The following is a 15,142-nucleotide window of genomic DNA, read 5'->3' as shown; positions in this document are numbered from 1 at the left end:
ATGTAATTAAATATTTGCCAAGTGTTTTGTATTTCTCTAACAAGGTTGTATTTGTAATGAAATGAAGCTTTAATGTTTCATTAGCATCATCTAATCATGGGTGCTACAGGTTAACTCCTTGATACAAAAACATTGCTGGCTAATTAGAGCCTACTGTAATTTCTTCAAAGTTATAATGTGAATACATGTGAAGACACCCTATGCTTAACTGCAGGTTAGGTATGGAAAAGGCTGTGGTATGAGTGATGTTTATAGCATCTTTACTGTGTACAACTTTAACCCCTAGTAAATGGTATTCCTTCCCCTTCACCTTGAATGTAGCCAGGATGGCTCTGGCTGGGATTTTTCCTTGTTTGTCCTCAAGTTCTAACAGTTGGGAAGAAATAGGGAGAAAGAGACACTGTTGACTATACTAGAGTCTCTGCTTGTCATATTTTAGACACTCGATCTTTCTTTTTGTATTTAAGAGAAATGTAACTCCTATCATTACACAATTTGAGACTTTGAAATTCACCAATAAGCTATAAGAACTGAATTAAGTTTTAAATTCAAGGTCCATGTAGGACCGGTACTTTTGTTTTGTGTATCTGACTGTTGTTTAGAAACTTTAGACAGTTAGGGAAGAATGTGTTCTGTGGAGTGATGTCCGTGAAAGGTGTTGTTCTTTCTAGTTCAGAATTTCACTCAGTGGGGGAAAGAGTCAAGATTAAAAGTATGACCTGGATTCCTCATTTTTCAGATTGATCCATATGATTGCCAGAAAATATCATAAGATAATGTCATCATATTTTTTACCTCATTATTACTTTGGTTTTTGGAAAGTGAGAACAAATAAAAGGAAAATGAAGATCCCAGGCACTTGACGTTGAAAATAAGTCATTTTTTGAACTTCGGCTGTATTTTTGGAATTAATCTGAACTAGTTGAGAACCATCTTTTCCTGTACAGTCCTGTCTCATTACACTTCAAAAAGGATCATTCACGCATTCTTGATTCTATCCAGCATTGAAATAGATGCCCACCCCTCACGCAGAAATACTGAATAATCAGGTAGTCTGTGTTACGGCTTGATTGCAGTGAATCAAGAGAGAATTTGAAACGGCAGTCAACAGACTACTTTATTGAGCACTTGCCAAGGTTATCTGAGGCCTACTAGCTGCCAGCTCCATTTCTGAAAATTAAACTTTTCCTTTTTTTTCTGAGACGCTCAGCATGGAAATGGCCAACACTTGTTAAATGCTTTCGCTATGTGTCAGACACTGTTCTGAGTGCTTCGTCTGTATTAACTCATTTAGTCCTCACAGTGACCCTGGGAGGTATGCTCTGTTCCACTTAACAGATGAGGTCCAGAGTGGCTATAAAGACGGCCCACGGCCATGCCATACTGCCTGGCAGAAGTGGGAAGCCAGCCCACATCATCTGCCCCTGGAGCCCCTACTCTGGATTGATGCTGGGCTCCTGAGTTCTTCCAGACGGGGGTCTGTACAGCGTCCTCACTGAGATCTCAGTGAAAAGATGAAGCAACTTGCCTTTCTCAGTAGAGAAGCAAGGCCACGGGAAGCAAAGAATGGTCTTGGAAAATGTGTTCTGTTGTGAGGATTTGTGGCAGGAGTTTCCTAGGACAGAGCTTCCAGGTAGCTCCTTGAGTTTGTGGGGAGACGCACAGGAACTTGTGATGAGGGGAGAGAAGGAAGGCTATTTGTTCCAAGATTCCTAAGCTTCCTGATACACCCGTATTGCCCACTACCCCTTCTCTGCTATAGGAATTCCATCTGTGACTTCAAGTCCAGTTTAGCATAAGGCCTATTATACATTAGGGGTAGAAAAGTAAATATGGACTACATGGAACACTCTCCCAAAGTCTCAGGGAGAGTGCCTGCACACAGCTTGGCTGAAAAATTGTCCTAGGAGTCTGACTTGTTGTGTGTGTGTGTCTTCTGAGAACATTTGATACAGGTGCTCTGATTTCTTTACCCTTAGCCAGAGCTATGCAATGTCACGTAACTGCACACCTTTGCACACACGGGTCCCTTCTGTCAGGTGTGTGCATGCTCAGTTGCTTCAGGCGTGTCCCACTCTTTGCAACCCTGTGGCCTCCTTTGTCCATCCATGCCCTCTCCAGGGGATCATCCCGACCCAGGGATTGAACCTAAGTCTCTTGTATCTCCTGCATTGTAAGGTGGATTCTTAACTGCTGAGCCACTAGGGAAGTCCCTTTCTGTCCGAAAAAAACACTTGGCTCTCTCACCTTTTGAGCTGAGCTTGAATGATAACAATTGATGACATTTATTAAGTTGCCTAGTATGTAGCAAGCCCAGACCTCACTTCATGTTTATAACAACCCCTGAGATGCATATTGCACCTCTGTTGCACAGGTAAGAAAAACAGGCCTTGGGAAGGGTGAGTGATTGCCCAAGGTCTCACAGGTAGCCGGGGAGGTCTAGTTCTGATGAAGCCTTTGTTTTCCTCATTGACTAACAATCCACAAGGGAGGCTCTTTTCCAGTTTTCTTCCTGAGAACCCAAAGCAGGACCATTCTTAAGCTGGTAGACAGACCTTTCCATTCCATTAAATTCAGAATACTTCTTAGCTAGAATGTGCAGCTGACTCCAAAACACCTCCCAAAAGAGGGAGAGGTGTTAGTCTGTGACTATAATACCCTCTTTCCAGAGCATGATTTATTTCTTCAAACAAGATTTAAAAAAAAAAATCTCAGTCTTTCTTGTGCATGCGTGTATGTGTGTGTGTGTTAAAAGCCTCTCTGAGGCTCAAGGCCTATGGTCTTCAAAACTGTCATGGTGAGGGTGTTGGTAATTTCTGGGTTCACATGGGGTATTAAGTGACTTTCGTGTTTGGAAACCTAGTTTCCTGTGGGTCCTTTCTGTGATCGGTAAGTGGCCTTGAGGTTTCTGAGTGTAGGTTTTCACAGTAAGTCCTGGTGTCAGGCCTAGACACCAGGCCACAATTCTTCTCTTAAAGAAAAAAAAAAAAAGATTCCAACATTAGTTACAGTGGTAAGGAGGACTTTACTCAGGACTTGCTGTAGATGTCAAGAGTGTTAGAGTAGGGGAGAGGGTCCAGGTTCAACTCTGAATGCAGTAAGAACAAATCAGGATTTATGCAGCCAAGGACCCACTGGGTGGTGGGCTCTCTCAGTGGATGGAAAATCACCAAGAGAAGACAAAGGCTTGGAGGGTTCTTGGTGGAGGCAGGTCGAGGACGTCAGCATCAGAGTTGGGGGGTGAGAAACTTGGTCAGATATCCAGTCGGGAATCTGTGTGCACTGACTTGGCAGAATTTGTGCTAAAACTAAGATAGGTAGGCACAGTGAGGACAGGGGGCCCGGTAGAGGCCTGGACAAGAAGGAGGCTCCGGGGAGCCTGACTGAAGACGGTCAAGGAGAGGGTCTTCGTCAGGTGTGACTGCTTGAGTTCAGTGTTAAGCATTCAAGGTGGCAGATATGAACCCCTGGGAGGTAACATTAAATGATGTGTAGAGTGACGGCCGTTTCCACTGTGAAGTCTTCTTTTGAAATCAGAATAAAACTTCACAAATTACCTCAACACGTATGAGATGCCTTTGTATAGAAAATCGACTTTGTGACTAATACGGATATATGTTCCTCTTAAGTTTCTAATAGGCAAAAGTCACACATATGTGATGTGTTCCCATCTGTTCACCTTTCTGTATCTCGTATCATTTGATGTATAATAGCTGTGCTCACTGGGCTTCCCTGGTGGCTCAGCTGTAAAGAATCTGCCTGCAATGCAGGAGACATGGGTTCCATCCCTCGGTCAAGAAGATCCCCTGGAGAAAGAAATGGCAACTCACTCCAGTATTCTTGCCTGGGAAATTCCATGGACAGAGGAGCCTGGTGGACCACAGTCCACGGGGTCACAGAGAGTCAGACATGACTTAGCAACTAAACCACTACCACCAGAGTGACTTCTAGAAAAATTAGTTTTCCTATTGGCACAGACTTCTGTGAAGGATTAGCATGGATGATCACAGTAGCCCTGAGAGGAGGGACCTTTAAAGCTGCCCTGATGCTGCACTATCAGACTGTTTTAAATTTTATTTAACAAACATAAATAGTGCTTATTGTCAGACTGTTCTAAATGCTTCTCAAGTGTTATGTTAATTAATCCTCAAAAGAACCCTACAAAGTGGTTATGCCACTGTTGTTCACTCTTTATAGATGAGGAAACAGAGACCCAGAGGAGTTTAAAAAATTTGCCCAAGGTCACATAATGAGTAAATGGCAGAACTTGGATTTCAACCCAGGCTGCCTGACTCCAGTGTCTGCATTCTTAGTCTCTGTTAGGTTGCATCCTAGGCTTTTGCCTCCCAGGGATTCACTTCTCATTATTCTGGGCTTTTCTTTACTCTCTCCATGAATAAAGAATTATTCTTCTGGATTTAGTTATTCTCTGGACTTCGTTCAGACTGAAGTCAGGACTGAGGAGTGTGTTTAACATGAGGTCTCCTATAAATCGCAAGGTTATTTGTAAACAACTTTTCAGGTGTACTTTCAGCTTATAAGGAGAATGTGTTTATTGATAAAAGCACATTCCCTATCTCCTCCACAGTCTGTGTAGAATAACATCAGTGACACTTTCTAATCAAAGATTTGATGCTCCCCCCCCCCCCCCCCCCCCCCCCCCCCCCCCCCCCCCCCCGGCAACTAGTAACCCCAGTAGAATTCTTTCCTTTTTTTTTTTTTTTTGCATAAATGATCCATTTGAAGTGAATGGTAATTCTTTGATAAAGACTTTGGGAAATTGAGTTCCGGATAATGCACAACTAGCACCAAAACTTTCTTAAAGGGGCAGATCTCCTTTGGAAACAGAACAGATCTAATCCCTAAAACATTTCTTTTGTAGTCTCTTTAAGTTTTAAGTTTTTCAAGCTAGTATTGAAAAAGGTTCTGGTTAATATAGCATTAGCAGCAAAGTTATATACATACATGTGGAAATCTTGAGTATTTCATGGTATGTTCACCTTAAAACTAAATTTTTTAAACTTTTAATTACAGATCTGTCTATGGCAGTACAGAAATTTTCACAGTCACTGCAGGATTTCCAGTTTGAATGTATCGGTGATGCTGAAACAGATGATGAAATTAGTATCGGTAAGTACTGCTGTTTTTCAATATCCTAAGTAATAATTTTAAAAGTCTTACTTCAGATAATAACTTCATTGAAATCAAACAGATAACACACACCCAAATACTAAGTATGTCAAATATTCTGACTTTCATAGAAGTGTAAGGGTGATTTTTTGCTGCTGTGGAAGAATGTTATAAATTGTTTTAAAATTGAGGTCTGTGGTTTTTTCCATAAGGAAATTAATAATTCTATAATTCGGCTAAGCCCTTTGAGAAGATGTGGATAACACCCTTTTTTCTTTGCCTAAAAGTGAATCATTCAGGGAATTCCTGGGCGGTCCAGTGGTTAAGACGCCTCATTCTCATCGCCACGGGCCTGGGTTCAATATCTGGTCTAGAAACCAAGATCCCATGGCAGCGGGTTGTGGCAAAAAAAAAAAAAAAAGGAAGAAGAAAACGGAAAACAAAAGTGAATCATTCAAAGAAATACATATTGGTTATCTACTATTAAATATACAAGGTATTAGTTTAAGAATTATCTCACATTTTTTAAACTTACTACTGATTTTTCTTTTAACTTCAGTATTTCTTTATAAAGAAAAAAGTATCAGTCATGACGTATTAGCCAGTATTAGTGTAGGACAGAGAACATTACTGGGATCAGGAGACTTGAGCCTTAATCTGATTTTTCCCTCATATTTAGCAATCCAACCCTGCTGAAAGCATGCCCCTTCCTGAATCGGGTGGTTTCATTTCCCATTAGTGAAGAGGTTGGATTTCGTGATCTCAAGTTTTATCTGTAGCTGAGTTTTTACTGGTTGAAGCTCTGATTCATGTAGCATTCTTTCCCCCACATTTTAACAATCCCTGCTTGTCAGTCTGCAGACATGGGGTCAGTCTGTGTGCTGGGTTAGTCAGGCAGTCAGCTGTGCCAAGTTGCTCAGTCATGTCCGACTCTTTGTGACCATGGACTGCAGCCCACCAGGGTCCTCTGTCCGTGAGATTCTCCAGGCAGTCAGGAGACTGTATAAAATATGTGTATACATTTTAGAGAATAATACATCAATGGTGCTCACATACCAGATAAAAATAGAATATTATAAGGATTTAATATAGACTCCTGAGCTGTAATGTGTATGTGATACACCTGCCGATCTCATTAAATGCCGACTGCGATTCCGAAGGTCTCAGGTGGAGTGTGGTTTCTGCGTTTCTTACACACTTGAAGCCTGGCCCACGGACTTTTCTTTAAGTAGCAGGACTTTGAAATCCCTGACACTCTTCTCCACAATCTTATTTCTCTCCTTCCTCTGAATTTTCTTTTTCTTTTATAGTTTTGTCAGGTGTACACGTATTTCTCAATATTTTTATTGTTTTCAAAAATCTAAAGTATCAAGTCCAAACCCTGCTGTGAAAGGAAAGGGCTCTCAAGGAGAAGAAAAGCTGGAAGAGTTTCTGATTCCTCAGGCGGCTTTAGCTTGTGACAGTCACGAAGGTCCCTCCTGGAGAGGTCAGCTGCCCGGTCCGCAGACACGCTGCTCCTGCTATGTGGTTCACCTCGTATGGACCCCGCGTGGCCAGGCCAGGCTCTCGCAGAGGCCCCTGCCAGGCAGTCCATGATTTGCCCTCCCCTTTGGGAACATTTGGTACTCGGGGTGTACCAAATGGAGGTGGCTGGTGTTAAGATCACCAGGGGCTCCCTCCGCCCTCAGGTTTGTGGAGGAGGGTGGCTGAGCCTGACTTGGCGGAGGTGTAGGTAGGGTGCCTCTCAGAAGGAGGAGAGGGCTGCCACGTGGATCCCTGGCCACCTGACTTCCTCCTATTTACAGGCCGACTGGGGCAGGGCATGTCAGGGGTCACGTGACACCCATAGCCGGAACAATGGCGTCGTCCTGTGTGTCGCTTCATGACGTCTATATCATAAGTGTCTAGCCCCCAACATAGGTTTTGTAACACACGCTTCACCAGACAAAAGCCTAGATTGTATTACTAAAATGTTAGTATAGTAGCATTATTATTTAGAAAAAAGAAAGAACACCCACATGCTCATATAATGGCAGTTAATTCCACTTAGTAATGAGACTGTAAAAAGCAGAGACATTATTTTGCCAACAAAGGTCCATCTAGTCAAAGCTATGGTTTTTCCAGTAATCAGGTATGGATGTGAGGGTTGGACCATAAAGAAAGCTGAGCACCGAAGAATTGATGCATTTGAACTGTGGTGTTGGAAACGACTCTTGAGAGTCCTTTGGACTGCAAGGAGATCCAACCAGTCTATCCTAAAGGCTATCGGTCCTGAATGTTCATTGGAAGGACTGATGCTGAAGCTGAAACTCCAATACTTTGGCCACCTGATGCAAAGAACTGACTGGAAAAGACCCTGATGCTGGGAAAGACTGAAGATGGAAGGAGAAGGGCATGACAGAGGATGAGATGGTTGGATGGCATCACCTACTCAATGGACATGAGTTTGAGTAAGCTCTGAGAGTTGGTGATGGACAGGGAGGCGTGGCATGCCACAGTCCTTGGGGTTGCAAAGATTTGGACACGACTGAGCGACTGAACTGAATGAGACTGTAAAGTGCAAGAGGACAGAGGCCAGATCTTTTTCTTTCTTTTTTTTTTTTTCCTTTCAGTCATTTCACTTTAGTACCTGATCCAGGGTCTGACTCTTGGTAAATTCTTGGTTAAATTGTTGAATAAATGACATAATTTCACTTATAAGCTTTATTTTTTTCATTTATGTGTATTTTTTTCTAATACAATTATATATAGTTATACTGCATATAGCTATATATTATATACAATTTGTTTCTTCTTTATAAAGAGATTTTTGGCAAATACTTCTGGATTTTTTATAGGTATTATACTTTTTCATTTTATGATTTTAAAATATTACATAGGTTTTTATACATGAATTTATGAAATACTCTCTTTGGTACACTCAGGTTGCTTCTAGTTGGTCTTTTGCTTTTTAACAGTACAATAAATACATTTCTTCATAATTTCCATGAAGTTTCTTACTTAAAAAACTTTCTTGAAGTCACGTGGTGTAACAGCAGAGTTAGGAGACTTTAATCACTATGTTCTTCAACCGTGCAGGCGGGTCGATGGTAGGCAGTTTTCCCCGGTTGTGGTGAACTTGATATCTCAACTGTTCTCTGTCTCTTTCCACTTTGACTGAATGGATGTTATTATTTTGGCTCTTGCAGTTTAGATTGGAAAGGTGTAAATTGACCAGTATGCGAAGGCTTATGGTTATTGTTCAGTCACTAAGTTGTGTTCGACTGTTTGTGACCCCATTGACTGTAGCCTGCCAGGCTCCTCTGTCCATGGAATTCTCCAGGAGAGAAGACTGGAGTAGATTGCCATGCCCCCCTCCAGGTGATCTTCCTGGGATCGAACTTGCATCTCCTGCACTGGCAGGGGGATTCTTTACCCCTGAACCACCAGGGAAGCGAAGACTGTGATAGGCAATGAATACTAAGTTCCAGCGCTTTCAGGGCTTTTTGGAATTAGATCCAAGCTGGGCAAGTGGAAGGTGAATACTATATGGGGGAAAGATGTTATTGCTCACTATTTTTAAATCAAGAGACTTATTTAGCTCCTACTGGGAATCTGATTTAAATACCAATGCTTTCATAGGAAAACCTAATTTAGAGCACAGAGATTTATAAACAAAAATTATCTCTGAAACAACTATTGTAAAAATACAGATATATTCCCATATCCTCACCAGCACTTTTTATCTTTTTATTGCACCACCAAATGCACTGTAAATTGTTAAAAATAACTAGTATATAATAAAAACTAAAAGACTTTGAGGCTAACACAAGCTGTTGTACCAAGGACAGTGATCTGGGAATGTATCCCTGAGGATAATGGGTAAGGCTGGTATGGATGGAGTTGCAAGAACTACCCTTACCTTCATCAGCTCCAGTTCCACATGGGAAGATGCAAAGTTTCGGCTGTCTTTAAAACAGTGCCCTGAAACCCCAGTTTCAGGTTCTTCTTTATTCTTCTGACTTAATGAAAGAGGAATGAAGTGAGGACAGCTGTGAAGGTTCACACTGAGTAATAGTCACAATATCCTCAGCCAGAGCAGCCTTGAGACTTACCAATGATGTAAGCACTGCAAACAGTGACTTTCAAAAAAAGCTCATCTTTTATAAGCAAGCAGTGTCTCTGCAAAATAACTTATAAAGACATTTGCGAACTTTTCTGTGTACAAGTTATGGTGGTGAGAGTGGGTGGAAGATGAGTAAGATGTCTGCTTTCAGCGTGCTTATAGTAGAATAAGGTGAAAAACAGGTTTTGAGCAAAGTAAGGAAAAGAGAGCACTGTCACTGTATCAGGGTCACGAGTGAGCCTGTGCAAGCTCTTCCGGGAGTTAGTGAGACGCGTGGGCCTGTGTCTGTTCCGCAGGTCAGACCCACTCTTCAGCTGTCCCCGTCCGCGCCCACCCTTCTGGCTGTGTGCTTGCCGGTTTGTTGGTTTGTTTTCTTGGTGCCAGTGAGACATTGCTGGCTTGGAAGGAAGCAAAATGGGACTGGGACCCAGTGGGGAATTCTGTGGCTCGTAGAGCAGATCAGTTGTTTCCACAGCTGAAGTCCCACACAGCAGAGCGTCCTGCGCTCTACCTGGAGCACCTCTTTCTCATCCTAGAGCAGCAGGAAGCCAGTCCTCCTCTGAGGATGGTTGAGCTGCCTCTGAGCATTTGATTGCTTCCTTTTATCTGCCCACCATGGCGCTGGCCCAATGGGAGGCCATCCAGCTTAACTTCCCGCAGCTGTTCTCATTGCCCACTTTTCATGCTGCTTTGTTTTTCTGGACTGAGGAAAGACGCTGAGTTAGGAATAGGTTAGGAATTGATTAGCTGGATACTTGGGACTTAGAAACTGATGATGGAGGGGAGAAGAGTGATCACAAACTGGCATAAGAGTCACTGCCCCTCAAATAACGTATTTATATGATTAGATGTTGTTTAGTCTCTCTTTGTGACCCCAGGCTCCTCTCTCCATGGGATTTCTCAGGCAAGAATGCTAAAGCGAATTGCCATTTCCTTCTCCAAGGCATTTTCCTTGACCAGGATTTGAACCTGCATGTCCTGCATTGGCAAGCAGATTCTTTACCACGGGGGCAGACTGGATACAAAATGTATCATTGCATAACCATAATTATACAGAAGATAATACCTGCTGCACTAATCCTGGTACATACATGGAAATTGATGATGTTATGTGTCCATCCCTAAAACCTTACTAGTAGTTAATAAAATACTCTGTACAGAACATAAAAACACTATTCTTTTGAAAACTCAATAGTGGTTCATTCGAGCAAGTAGAAGCTCCAAGATACTACTGTGAACCTCTCTGAGGTGGTGCTTTTCCCTTGGTTAATTTAGCACTTTAGACTATGGGATAATAAAGGTCTGTAAATCTTAGTGTATCACTTCAGAATTTATGTCCATGCCAAGTGTGGGGCTTGCAAGTGACTATATTTTTTTTCCTGCATACTCAGTGTCTGTAGTTTGAAAACACTTTTAACCAAGTCTTAAAAGAAGTCTATATTAAAAACAAAATCAAATATTGTTAGTCATGCTGAACCAGTGCCAGTAAAAATATTAGTCATTAATATGAGGCAAAGCTCATTCATTCTATGTAATCTTGGAAACTATTGGAAAGTCCGGTTGTGGTTTGTCATAAACAGCTTGATTAGTGATGTTCTGTGATGGCCTATTGCAGTGCTCAGGAAAGTCCTGGCCCATATGACCTTTGCATTCAAGAGATTAAACGTTTACCAAGAAGGAGAGTCAGTTTGCTAGTAAATATTTTAGGTGGGGACTTAACTCCTTTAGACACACCTAAAGAGAAAATTCCTGTGGTAGAGACAGGCAACATCCAACCGCTTGTCAACTAAGGTTATTGCTCTTAACTCTGAGTGGAGAAATGAGGCCATAATAGGTGATTCAGATCAAAATATATTTCATAATAATTGTCCAGATAGGTCTGACATAACTCATGTGTCTGTGTTAAGGTCTCTGTTTTGAATGCAGATATGCAGACATAGCCATAACAGTGGTGAGTGCTTAATAGTTCTTAGAATGAAGAGCATAATATATTTATTAAAGCCCTTTTACATGGAAGTCTACATGTAAATCATATGTGTACATATTGATAGATGGTAACTTGACCCCTTAAGTTTTCTATACTGAATTGGCTGGACTGTGCCTTATGTTTTGAGTTCTTTTCTGACTTCAGGAGACTGCACTGAAAGGTAAGACTATAGGAGGAGACGGATTTAAAATACTGACGTTTTCTGACACAGGGACTTTATTGTATCTTCCAGAGCAAATAGTGCTTTACCCAGGTGCAAATATTTGTTGTTAGATTACCTTTCTGAAGCTAAGTGTGCACCAATGTAACACAATGATTAAGTGAAATCGCCCAAGAATGTGAACAGAAGCCTGAAACTGATCATTAATGCCTTCTCGGAGGGTGTGAAGTAGAAGACATTTTTCAGGAGAGTGTTTGAAAATTATTTTCATTTTCCTTGTTCGAGGAGTTGTGCTTAGTTGCTCAGTCGTGTCGGATTTTTTGCAACCCATAGATTGTAGCCTGCCAGGCTCCTCTGTCCATGGAATTCTTCAGGCATGAACCTGGAGTGAGTAGCCATTCCCTTCTCCAGGGGATCTTCCAGACCCAGGGATTGAAAGCAGGTCTCCTGCATTGCAGGCTGGGGGAAAATACATAAATCTTTTATCAAATACATCCATTGCCTTTAAGAATGCATCTGTTAGGTCTCATGGAAAGGTAGTGTTTGATTCAGTTTTCCAAGTGATAAACAAGAATATGGTCTAGTGTGGGAGGTATGGCAAACAGTTTTCTTTGTGTGTTTTGAGAGGATTCCTTTATAGAATAGAAACACTTTGAGAAATAGTAACCTATATTTCAGGTTAAAAAGGATTAGTATATTTATAAATCTCAGGAAATTAACTTAAACAATAAAACATAAATAAAATCATAAATGATTTTAGCTAAGCAAAAAACACACCTATTTTCTTCAAGTTAAACTAATAAATTTCAGTTATTAAGCTACTAAACTGAAATTCTTCTGTAAAGGTTTTCCTCAGGATTTAGTTATGCGCTACAAATCCTCATCCATAGAGATCACTACTATCGTTGGTCTGATGATGGCAGGATGAATAAGGTAGAGCATGGCCTGAAACTGTTCTTGGGCATCTCTTAGGAAAAAGTTAGCAAACCAGAGACAATGCCATTACCAACCATAGCCGAACTCTTGAAAAAGAAATGACCTGCAATTTTATTAAATTCTAGGAAACAAATTACCTTCTCATTTGCTGAGTCAAAAGAAAATCCATCAGTTATTACAGACCTTCATTACAACCCACTTAAATGTGGTTATATAAATCAGGAAGTCCTCTATTAAAGTGGAACATTTCCAAATGCCTAAATTGTTTATATAAATAACATTTTCTTTTGAACTCTGTAGAGAAAGCATATTTGACTTTTTATGGCTCTCAGTTGGACAATTGAATTATTGTTTTGCATTTTCTTTTACCACCCTTATTTTTGCACCCACACAGAAACCACCCACAATTAAGGATTGAAACAGCTGGGAAAGTTGCACATTTCAGGTGGAGTTCCTGTCTTTAAAAAAACATGCCATTTGAGGGAGATGTTTACATCATGTTATCTCTGTATTTTAAAGAACTTTATTTGATTTAATTTAAAAAAAAAAGAACTTTATTTGATTTAATTTGAAATTCAAAGTCTTAGATTGTTTTTCCAGAATCTGAAGTTAAAAAAAGAAACTTATCATGTTAAAAGTCATTTCTCAAAGAAAAAAATTTGTCTTTGTCTCAAAGACAAATTTATTTATTGATATACATTAGAACCCCTCTCTGTCTTCTGTGATTTATTCTACTAAACAAAAGGTGGTTGGATTTTTCACAGAAAACTCAAGTCTCTTATCTTCTCCAGCAAATTATATGCTCTTTGAGGTCAGAAAGTTTTCTCACATTTAGATTCCTGCAGCATTCTTTAGCACCTTATTTGTAGCAGAAGCTTAGTAAATATTTATTGCATAAAAATCCACCTGGAAAATCTAGTAAGTGTTTATAGAAACAAATCACTCTAAGGTACATAAATAAAATTTTAGGATCATATGTTAAAAAATAAAATATGTACATATTTGCATATATCTAGATGATTCTTTTCAGCATGGTAATAAACTAAATTTTGAGAGGGAAAATAGTTCATATATAGCCATCCCTCAGTATTCACAAAGGATTGGTTTCAGGAGCTTTCATGGATACCAAAATTCTTAGATGCTCAAGCCCCTTATGTACAGTGGTGGTAGTGTTTGCATGTAACTTACACAGTCCTCTTGTGTATATACTTTGTTATCTCTAGTTTAGTTACAATACCTAACACAATATAAGCACTATGCAAGTGGTTGTAATTTTGATGTAAGTGCTATATAGATAGTTGCCAGCAAGTGGCAGATTCAGGTTTTGCTGGTTGAAACATTTTGGAATTTTTTTTTCTTCAAGTATTTTCAGTTCACAGTTGGTTGAATTTGACTGAGGATGCTGAACCCGTGGATACAGAGTCAACTGTATTTATTTACAAATATAGCACAGACATATATGCAGCTTTTGTACATTTATGAGAATGATTTGGAACAAATATCTTAATATTTGTAAATATCTAGACCAGAGCTAAACGTTTTAAATTCTTTAGTTTATTCAATGTTTGCTGACTACCTGTGAGGTGACCAGCTCTGTGGCCATCCCTAGTGACCTGATGGTGAAAGAGTAGTCAAAGCTTTTTCCTCATGGAGTGTACAGACTAAAGGATAAACTAGGAGCAATATCTTTTCTTTAGGATAACATGACTTAAAAAAGGCTTATTTCAGGGTGATTAGAGGTTTGCTCGGAGAAGGCCATGGCACCCCACTCCAGTACTCTTGCCTGGAAAATCCCATGGATGGAGGAGCCTGGTAGACTGCGGTACATGGGGTCGCACAGAGTTGGACACGACTGAAGTGACTTAGCAGCAGCAGAGGTTTGCTGATTACTTTCCTTATGTAGGGGGCTTCCTAGGTGGCGCAGTGGTAAGGAATCCAACTGCCAATGCAAGAGACACAAGAGATGCATCCCTGGTTCAGGAAGATCCTCTGGAGGAGGAAGTGGCACCCCATTCCAATATTCTTACCTGGAAAATTCCATAAACAGAGGAGCCTTGTGGGCTACTACTGTCCATGGAATTGCAAGAAGTTGGACATGACTTAGCATGCACACACACAAGCTTCCTTATATGGAGCAAAGGGAATTTTTAGAAATTGGTAAGTAACTTGTGCTGAGCAAACCAGAGGTGATTGGTTCACCTAGGCCTTATTTTCTCGAGAGCCAGCATGGAAACTTAAGTTTTGGCTTGCTGATGTGGAGTTTTGCACATTTAGCATGGTTCAGTCGCTCAGTCATGTCTGACTCTTTGCAGCCCATGGACTGCAGGACAACAGGCTTCCCTGTCCATCACCAACTCCTGAAAGAAAGAAAGAAAGAAAAAGAAAGTGAAGTCACTCAGTCATCTCTGACTCTTTGCGATCCCATGGACTGTAGCCTACCAGGTTCTTCTGTCTATGGGATTTTCCAGGCAAGAATACTGGAGTGGGTAGCCATTTCCTTCTCCAGAAGCTTGCTCAAACTCATGTCCATTGCATCGGTGATGCCATCCAACCATCTCATCCTCTGTCACGCCCTTCTCCTCCCACCTTCAAACTTTCCCAGTATCAGGGTCTTTTCCAGTGAGTCAGTTCTTCGCATCAGGTGGCCAAAGTACTGGAGTTTCAGTTTCACCCTCAGTCCTTCCAATGAATATTCAGGACTGGTCTCCTTTAGGATGGACTGGTTGGATCTCCTTGCAGTCCAAGGGACTCTCAAGAGTCTTCTCCAACACCACAGTTCAAAAGCATCAAGTGTTCAGCACTCCACTTTCTTTATAGTCCAATT

At 40.9% G+C, this 15,142-nt stretch overlaps 1 protein-coding gene across 1 annotated transcript in view; it reads left to right on the top strand.

Annotated features, from left to right (window-relative positions):
* Positions 1-15,142, top strand: part of ARHGAP42 (Rho GTPase activating protein 42) — a 318,656-nt gene that overhangs the window by 74,392 nt on the left and 229,122 nt on the right. Inside the window, exon 2 of the mRNA XM_043482449.1 lies at positions 5,035-5,130. Within this exon, the coding sequence (XP_043338384.1) occupies positions 5,035-5,130 (96 nt within the window). The remainder of the gene's footprint in view (positions 1-5,034; positions 5,131-15,142) is intronic.

The sequence above is a fragment of the Cervus canadensis genome, chromosome 11 (genome assembly GCF_019320065.1).
Source record: "Cervus canadensis isolate Bull #8, Minnesota chromosome 11, ASM1932006v1, whole genome shotgun sequence".
NCBI classification, from domain to species: Eukaryota; Metazoa; Chordata; class Mammalia; order Artiodactyla; family Cervidae; genus Cervus; species Cervus canadensis.
The sequence above is the reverse complement of the archived record's forward strand: the minus strand, read 5'-3'. Positions and strand labels throughout refer to the sequence as shown.